General features: G+C 45.9%; 1 gene segment (V, D, J or C); it reads left to right on the top strand.

Moving 5' to 3' along the window:
- The first annotated feature begins 2979 nt into the window (after window positions 1–2979).
- Window positions 2980–3517, top strand: LOC136634460 (immunoglobulin lambda variable 2-18-like). The segment is given in 2 exon segments: window positions 2980–3025; window positions 3192–3517. Coding segments are annotated over 2 exon segments (372 nt in total).
- Window positions 3518–9706: the final 6189 nt, after the last annotated feature.

The following is a 9706-nucleotide window of genomic DNA, read 5'->3' as shown; positions in this document are numbered from 1 at the left end:
TTCAGAGAGCTGAATTCAATGCATGGCATCTTCAGGCAGTAGGGAGGGGACAGTAAGATGGATCAAGGCAGATCTCTCAGTGCATGGAATATTTCATTGAAAGGTGGGACTTCTTATACAGCCTCTAAATAAACCGATGCTTACCCAAATTCCGCTCCCCCCTGTAATTCCTCAAATATTTTCTACTAAAATGAGGCAACAATTTCTGCTGTTTTATTGGGGGCGTGTGTGATTTTCTCAGGAGTGGTAGTAAAACATGCAGAGCTTTTGAGCCACTTTGAAATTGGGGTGACTGTCTTGTTTTTCCCAAGATCTGTTGTTCCAAGGAGAGTAAAAAGAATCCCTTCTTTCATTCCGATGGCTGCACCTATTGGGGGCTCCCATTTTATGTAAAAAGCACATGTATGACAAAGGCAGAACCCAGGCTGCATTGCACATTGCTGAGATAAGGCATGAAAATGTCCCTCTGTTGTCCTTTCCCATACTGGAGGCATCTCAACACTTTTTCCATCCTTCCCCTCAAAAATATCTTTTTCCCCTCAAAACTCCCCACAAAATGAGGATAATCAAATCTACAAATACTGTATATAGGGAAATGAAATTTTAAGTTCAACACTATCATGATTTGGTTCAGTAGGTTTTCCCAAGATCTGTTGTTCCAAGGGGAGTAAAAAAAATCCCTTCCTTCATTCCGATGGCTGCACCTATTGGGGGCCCCCCATTTGGTTGGCAACCTTCAGTCTCGAAAGACTATGGTAGAAGCCTACAGCACCCGGTATTCCCAGGCGGTCTCCCATCCAAGTACTAACCAGGCCTGACCCTGCTTAGCTTCCGAGATCAGACAAGATCAGGAGATAGTGTTCCATATAGGGAGATGGTTGGCAACCTTCAGTCTCGAAAGACTATGGTAGAAGCCTACAGCACCCGGTATTCCCAGGTGGTCTCCCATCCAAGTACTAACCAGGCCTGACCCTGCTTAGCTTCCGAGATCAGACAAGATCAGGAGATAGTGTTCCATATAGGGAGATGGTTGGCAACCTTCAGTCTCGAAAGACTATGGTAGAAGCCTACAGCACCCGGTATTCCCAGGCGGTCTCCCATCCAAGTACTAACCAGGCCTGACCCTGCTTAGCTTCTGAGATCAGACAAGATCGGGAGATAGTGTTCAGTATAGGGAGATGGTTGGCAACCTTCAGTCTGGAAAGACTATGGTAGAAGCCTACAGCACCCGGTATTCCCAGGCGGTCTCCCATCCAAGTACTAACCAGGCCTGACCCTGCTTAGCTTCCGAGATCAGACAAGATCGGGAGATAGTGTTCATATGACAAAGGCAGAACCCAGGTTGCATTGCACATTGCTGAGATAAGGCATGAAAATGTCCCTCTGTTGTCCTTTCCCATACTGGAGGCATCTCAACCCTTTTTCTATCCTTCCCCTCGAAAACATCTTTTTTTCCTCAAAACTCTTTCCCCACAAAATGAGGAAAATCAAATCTACAAATACTATATATAGGAAAATGAAATTTTAAGTTCAACACTATAAAGATTTGGTTCAGTAGGGGGAGATGTTGGCCCATCATCCCCACATTCAACTGAATTAAGACATCGTAACATGTTTTCGAACAGAGGTGCAGCTGTGGGGTGCAGTGATGCAAAAACCGGTTCGGGACAAATACTTCCTTTTTCTGGTCCTTCATTCATACACAGAGACCAAAGGTGGTCAGGCCTTAGTGATCATGAAGCCAAAGCAAACCTACTTTTACTTCTGTGCTTTCCACTCCATTGCCCAGTTGAAGCTCCTGATTACCTCCCTCTAGAGCAGTGGTTCCCAAACTTTTTAGAGGCCCTAGAGGCTGCTGCCTGATTTATAAATGCCAAGGGGTGGGGCTATAGTGGTGATTGGGCAGCAGTTCTCCCCCCCCCCCGCAACTTGTTTAACCCTTGATGCATGTAGCCCAATCTGCCCTGTCAGTTTCGTGACCCAACAAAAATTGAATCATGACCCACTGGTGGGTTCCACACCGACACATTTTGATTGACTTCCATTCTGCCACAGAGATATAAAAAGATATAATAAAAAGGTCCAGATACTCCTTTTCATCTCTAGGAACCCCTGGAGCTGCGATGCCAGCACTTGCTCAATCACCTTCCCCGAGAAAGGAAGATTGGAAACTGGTCAAAAGTTGTTTAAATTATTGGAGTCCAAAGATGGTTTTTTGAGGAGAAGGCAGGGAGGAGGTGTGGTGGGTGGAGGGAGTGGGAAGGAAGAGGGGTGGGACCAGCGGAGCTTGGATCCATCAGATCCTGAGCCCTGTATGGGACTGCGTGGACCAACATGGGACTCTCCCAATTCTGCAGCAGCTCCAGAGCTGCTGTAGAATTGAGTAGTCCCATTGTGGGGCTACTTTCCTTACCCGGGGGAAGGGAACAAAAGTGAGTGAACATTTGGGGGACATTTCTGAGAAGAATTTGCAGGTGGAAGGAGATGATGAACCCTTCCTTCACCCAACAATTCCCCCTCCTCAAAAGCTGGGGGCTTGCTCCTCCACACTTATTTCCAAGACAAAGAAAAAAATGATCATGGGAAGAAGAGACCTGATGAAGGGTTTGGAGCTGGGAATTGCCAGCTGCGGGTCAAAAACCCCTTTCCCCCTGCCAGATTCTCCCCTTGCTAATTCCTCAGCCCCTTTATGACTGTCAGACAACAGAAAGTGTTTAGCCAAGATGACCAGATGTCCATCCTCCGTTCCTTTCCCAAATGTATTGATGCTACAGCTGCAACTTCTGCCACAACAAAGAAGTACCCTTTGTCAACAAATCCCCATCATGCAACATGATCTCTCATTAGCTCACTGGTCTGCTTGGAAAACCACACCTCCTTCGATTTGCATGGTGGCCTCTTCTTCAGTTGCCAGCACCATTAAAAGAAGGGCAGGATCCAGCCAGAGATATACTATATTGTTGCTTCTAGCAATTCAACATGGCCGTGGCCCTCTTGTTCCTCTCGCTTCTCAGTTATTGCTCAGGTAAGGAACTGGAGAACTCACAGTACATGTTCTTATGTGTCAACAACATAGCAATGCTATATTTTGGAGTTGATTGTGATTTGTGTTGAGTTTCATATTGATTTTTGTGTTGATTTAGAAAAGAAAATGTACTAATATCATTTTTTTGGGTGTGCTTTTTGTGAAGGTGTCAGTTCACAGGCAACAGTGACTCAACCCGCCTCGCAGTCTTTGTCCTTGGGCCAAACAGCAAAACTCTCCTGCACAAGAAGCAGCGGTGGGAGCTGGGATAGCGATTCTGCCTGGTATCAACAGAGACCTGGGCAGGCCCCCCGCTTTGTGTTTTATGGCACTAGCAACAGGGGCCAAGGGATCCCAGATCGGTTCACGGCTTCAAAGTCAGGGAATGTTGGCTATTTGACCATCAACAATGTCCAAAATGAAGACGAGGCCGATTATTACTGTTCTCATTGGTATTACACTAGTAGCATATCCCACAGTGATGCATTCTAATGGGGAACTGAGACAAAAACCTTCTTCTGTCTCACACTGATCGGCATTAATGCATTGAACTTTATCTGCACTGCCTAATTCAAAGAGCTGAATTCAATGAATGCCATCTTCGGACAGTAGGGAGAGGACAGTAAGTTGGATTAAAACAGATCTCTAAAGGCATGGAATTTGTCACTGAAGGGTGGACTTTCTTATACAGCCTCTAAATAAACAGAGGCTTACCCAAATTCCGCTCCCCCCTGTAATTCCTCAAATATTTCCTGAGTCTTCTGAAATGGAATAACTCTTCCTGCTGTTTAATTGGGGGCATGTGTGATTTTCTTGGGAGTGATGGTCAAACATACAGAGCTCTTTGTTGTTTGAACCTCTGCTGAAACCAATTTTGCCTTGTTCCAAGGGGTGTAAAAAGAACCCCTTTCTCCATTCGGATGGCAGCACCTGTTGGAGGCTGCCTTTCTTGTGAGTAGAACTATGCCAAAGTCAGAACACAGGCATGAGTGGTGCTCTTCACCCCACAAACATAACCAAGGCATCTCAACAATCTCCCCTCCAAAAATGCTTGCTTTTTCTCAAAAAATTTTCTCCCCTCTTAAAGAAGGGAAATCTGTAAATGTATAGGAAAAAATAAATGTCAGATCAGTGCTATTCAATGAATGTCATCTTCGGACAGTAGGGAGACAGTAGGGAGTCAAACATACAGAGCTCTTTGTTGCTTGAACCTCTGCTGAAACCGATTTTGTCTTGTTCCAAGGCGTGTAAAAAGAACCCCTTTCCTCCATTCGGATGGTGGCACCTATTGGAGGCTGCCATTCTTGTGAAAAGAAATATGTCAAAGTCAGGGCGCAGTGCATGAGTGGTGCATAGGGGTGCTCTTCACCCCAGAAACATACCCAAGACATCTCAACAATCTTCCTCCTCCCCTCCAAAAATGCCTGCTTTTCCTCAAAATTTTTTCTCCCCTCTTAAAGAGGGGAAAGCTGTAAATGTATAGGAAAAAAATAAATGTCAGATCAGTGCTATAATGAACAGATGCTGTAGGGGGAGATGTTGGTCCACCATCCCCTGATTTCAACAGAATTAAGATATCAGGAAGTGCTCTTGAGCAGAGGAGCATCTGTGGGGTGCAGTGGTGCAAGAAGCTGTTGAGGACAAGTGTTTCCTTTTCTTCTGGTCTTTTGCTCATACAGACAGATTGAGCATGACCAGGCCTAAGCAAAACTTTGCCTTTGTGCCTTCCACTCCATTTGCCTTCCTTGCCAAGTTTAAACTCCTGATGTTGTCCCTCGAGTGCTAGTATCCAAATGGAGGACTATTTCCTAGGCTGCTCCTGCCTGCTCTGTTGTTTCCAAACTCTTCTCAGTCTTGCTTTGGACTGGTTGGGCTACCAATCAGTTTCACCTTGGTACCGTGTGTTTTATTTCTCCCTTGGCCTGGATCACCATGGAAATTTGGCTAAAGCAAAACCAAATCTTTCCCAAGGGAATAGACTAATGAGAGTTATGGGAAAGAAACTAGCTTTCTTCCCTCTAATATAAATCACATGGTGGAACCTCTGCCTGAAATCTCATCACATCTCTATGACTGCTTGACTGTTTTGCTCCAGAAGAGCGGACAGGGGCCTCTTGCACTAACCTTGAACCAATGACTGAAAGTGTCAACTAACATAAGAACATAAGAACAGCTCCACTGGATCAGGCCATAGGCCCATCTAGTCCAGCTTCCTGTATCTCACAGCGGCCCACCAAATGCCCCAGGGAGCACACCACATAACAAGACACCTGCATCCTGGTGCCCTCCCTTGCATTGGCATTCTGACATAGCCCATTTCTAAAATCAGGAGCCTGCACATACACATCATGGCTTGTAACCCGTGATGGATTTTTCCTCCAGAAACTTGTCCAATGCCCTTTTAAAGGCATCCAGGCCAGGCGCCATCACCACATCCTGTGGCAAGGAGTTCCACAGACAGGAGAGGAGGAGAGTAACTAAGAGGAGGAGTGACCCATTTGGCAGTGCCCTTCACAATACTGGCCCCAAGGCCTCATGTTATCTTAGGCCGCATGTGAAGTGCTGCTACCCTAACCTGGTGATGTGCCAGACTCTACTCTTCCCTCTCCCTGGATTGCGAAAGGAAGTTGATAGAGTGCAAGAGGAAGTGTGGAAGTGAGCTATCTCACCACTTTTTTCTCTTCCACACTGTTCTCCCCCCCCCCCCAATTTCTTTTACAGTCCAAAAAGTGGAGTGGGGAAGAATGCAGGTGAATGGGCAGAGAGAGAGAGATGGAGGTCCCCATGATAATCATCTTCTTTATGCAAATTTTTATGTGTTCATTGGCTTTCCTCAAGCAGCACATCCTCTTGGTGGACATATATAAAGTTCTAGCAGAGCCAATAAGCGCAGGGCAGATTTGCCTACAGGGGTCATTCTTTGACTCTCGGAGTTATAAAACACAAAGTGGAACTATTGTTTGCTTCAGAAGGTCAGACTCTTTGCCTGATCTCGCCATGGCCTGGGCTCTGTTCTTCCTTGCACTTCTCAGTTACTGCACAGGTAAGGTGTGGAACCGGAATTTGAATACATTTATGAATCAAAAAGCAACAGAGCCTATGTGTGTTGTGTTTTTTACGCACTTTTGACGGTTGCGAGCACAGAAAAAGAGAATCATGTAATTTTTTTCCTCTCTTTTTTCTAAAGGTGTCGCTTCTCAGGGCACTTTGACTCAACCTGCCTCCATGTCTGTGTCCCTGGGACAAACAGCCAAACTCTCCTGCTCAAGAAGCAGTGGTGGTAGCTGGGACAGCTACTTTCAGTGGTATCAACAGAAACCTGGGGAAAAACCCCGCCTTGTGATCTATGACAATAACAGCAGGGGCTTCAGGATCCCCGATCGGTTCACCGGTTCTGCCTCTGGGAATGTTGCCTATTTAACCATCACCAACATCCAGCCTGAAGATGAGGCTGATTATTATTGTAGCAGTTGGTATAGCACTGGCAGCGCGTCCCACAGTGATACATTCTAATGGGGAACTGAGACAAAAACCTTCAGTCGCCTTCCCCCCAGTGTCAGGAAGTCAAGAATTCTTAGAGAGCTGAATTCAAACTCAGCTTGAGAATCACAGAGCAGGAATGGCTAGAAAGGTCTGTGGCTCTTCCCTGCCATCTCTGCCGGCTCAGTGGGGGCCTGCAGTGGACCTGCACAGGTCACCTTACTCAATACAGTCATTGTGTGTCCATCGGAAAAAGGCAAGGTCACCAAAGAGTGTTTCATGCAGGACAAAGAGAGCAAAAGCTCCTAGCAGGAAGTAGAATTGCTCTCCAGATATTGACACCCCATTTCCATATTCAGGTTTTCTGAGGAATAGTCCAATTTCCATTGGTGCCCCCTTGTGAAATGCAGAAGAATTCAACCAGCTGCATGTGGTTTGAGGGAATCTGAATTATGAGGCAAAATCTCAGTGAGTGACTTGAGTAGCTGAAGGTTGGTTGAGGGAGATCTGAGGGAGATCTGTTGGCGGACACTTGGTAAGGATGCTGAGTGCATCTGGATAGGGGCCTTGCTTGCAGGGCTCTGAAATGCAGGACTTGGTCTCTTGAATGTGCAACTTACAAGTTCTCGAGTATCAAACTGGGCTTCACCAAATCAGGACACGAAGCAAGAAACCGTTTGCAGGAAAGTCACACGCAATGACAGGTGTATGAATCTTTGCCTTACCAGACTATAGCCTTGGCAGTGAAAATGAGTAACTCTGTCTTCATATCAGCTCTTCATGTTTATAATATTACTTTATGCATATTAAATTTCTATCCAACGTTGCATATGTGCAAAAACGACCAATTGGGTACACCTGTGGGCTGGGCAAAATTGGGTTAAATATGTCAGAATGCCAGGGAGGGCACCAAGATGTTATCTGGTGTGCTCCTTGGGGCATTTGGTGGGCCACTGTGAGATATCCAGCGGGGCTGTTCTTATTGCAGGTGACACAACCTTTGAATCTGTCATGGGAAGTGTTTTGCTACCTGCTGGTTTTTATCCTGTGGTTCTTACCAGTCTGTTTATTATTCTTGTTTTGTTTTGAGATTTCAAAGCCACCCTGGAACGCTTTTACAGGGAAGAGTGCAGTACAATTTGATCAGAGAAGCAAAAAGACAACTGCTGCTCTGCCTCTCTCCTGTAGGAGGTGCTGTTGGTCCATCTTCCTCTACCTCTGGTTGAATGACTATATCACAAGCAGGACAATGTGATGTGAAGCAGGAAATTATCCCCAAATGTGCTCTGTTTCTTTGCTCCTTCCTTCTCATCAATTGTACGTAACCAAACCTGTTCAGTCCTAAGCAAGCATGCCCCAGAAATGAGCCAAAAATCTGTCTCTGTACCCTCTTTCACTAATCCTCCTTACCAAGCTGATACTTGTATACCCAGCCAACTCTCCTATCTCTCATGGGCTTGGTGTTTAATCTTCCTCTTTTGGAGCAAAGGCTTTCAGAAACCACTTTTGGCGTAGAGGAAGGCCTAATGGAGGGACAGAGAATCAAAAGGTGTGGGTTCAGCACCATCATGTACATACACATCAATTGTCATCTTGCTAATTCTTCTGCTATTACTTTTATTCTGACCCACTAACTAAGGGTCCAGTCCTATCCAATTTTCCAGCGCTGATGCATCCTCAATGCAAACGGGAACAAATGTTCCCATACCTTAAGGTGGTCTCTGTGACTGCTGCCCCACCACAATATGCAGTGCATGCCCCATTGGCACAGCTGCACCGGCACTGGAAAATTGGATAGGAATGGGCCCTAAGCCTTTTGCAAAGGCAACAGGGAGATTGACCATTTATCACTGTGGGCGATGCTATGGACTTTTCCATCCTGGACACACCAAGGGACCTTCCCCCTTCAACGGATCTCTGCCATGCAAATGTGATCTCTTCTCACTGGCCTTGCAGAGATGTCGCCTGTCCTTCAAGGAGGTCTGCTATTTTGCAGAAGGCCAATGGGTGTGAATCAATTTGCATGGCTGATGGTCTTTAGCTCCTACAGCCTTTAAGAAACAGGGAAGGAGCCAGATTAAAGACACATGGTGGACTCATCAGCGCCAATTCATTATTCAATTCACCATGGCCCGAGTCCCGTTTCTCCTCATACTTTTCAGGTAATGGACTGAAGAACTTGCTCCACGTAAGCCTATATGTCAGTAACACAGCAATTAATATTTTGTATGTTTCATAGGAAGAGGTTTTGTGATGCTTGCAAGCAAAGTACACTTTAAAAAAATCATGGTTGTTTCTTTTCCTTTTTGGAAAGGTGTCAGTTCCCAGACAACAGTGACTCAACCAGCCTCCCAGTCCGTGCCTCTGGGCCAAACCATTAAGCTGTCCTGTTCCCGAAGCAGTGATGGTAGCTGGAGCAGCTATTTCTACTGGAATCAACAGAGACCTGGACAAGCCCCTCGCTTTGTGCACTGTAATGGTTTCAGCAACAGGGGAGAAGGCATCTCAGATCGGTTTACTGCCTCGGCCTCTGGGAATATTGGCTATTTAACCATCACCAATGTCCAGGTTGAAGATGAGGCTGATTATTACTGTGTCATTTGGTACAACACTGGGAGCAAGTTCCACAGTGATGCAGTCTAATGAGGAACTGAGACAAAAACCTTCACCCTTCTCCTCTATCACAGTGAGACTCCTTAAAGAGTATGATTTTATCTGTGTTTGATCCACCTGACTCAAAAGCCAAATTCGATGAATACCATCTTCAGACAGTAGGAAGGAGACAGTAAGAAGGAGCAAGGTGGAATTTTTCCACAGGGCAGGGAATTTTTCACTGAAGGGTGGGATTTCATATACAGACTGATCCAAATCCCCTCCCCCCCGGTAATTCCTCAAGTATTTTCTAAATCTATTAAAATGGGGCTGCTTGCTTTGCTGTTTTATTTGGGGCACGCGTAATGTTTTAGGGCATGGATTCTCAATTTTTTCATCTTATGGCACACTGATAAGGTACTAAAACTGTCAAGGCACACCATCAGTTTCTGGACAATTGACAAGGCACAGTGCTGTTGGTGGGGGCTCACATCCCCCAGTGGCTCTACTAATAAATGGCCCTCCCCCAAACTCCTATGGCTCACCTGCAGACGATTCGAGGTACACCAGTGTGCCACGGCACAGTGGTTGAAATGGCTGCTCTAGGGA

This window comes from Tiliqua scincoides, chromosome 14 (genome assembly GCF_035046505.1).
Source record: "Tiliqua scincoides isolate rTilSci1 chromosome 14, rTilSci1.hap2, whole genome shotgun sequence".
In the NCBI taxonomy this organism is placed as follows: domain Eukaryota; kingdom Metazoa; phylum Chordata; class Lepidosauria; order Squamata; family Scincidae; genus Tiliqua; species Tiliqua scincoides.
The sequence above is the reverse complement of the archived record's forward strand: the minus strand, read 5'-3'. Positions and strand labels throughout refer to the sequence as shown.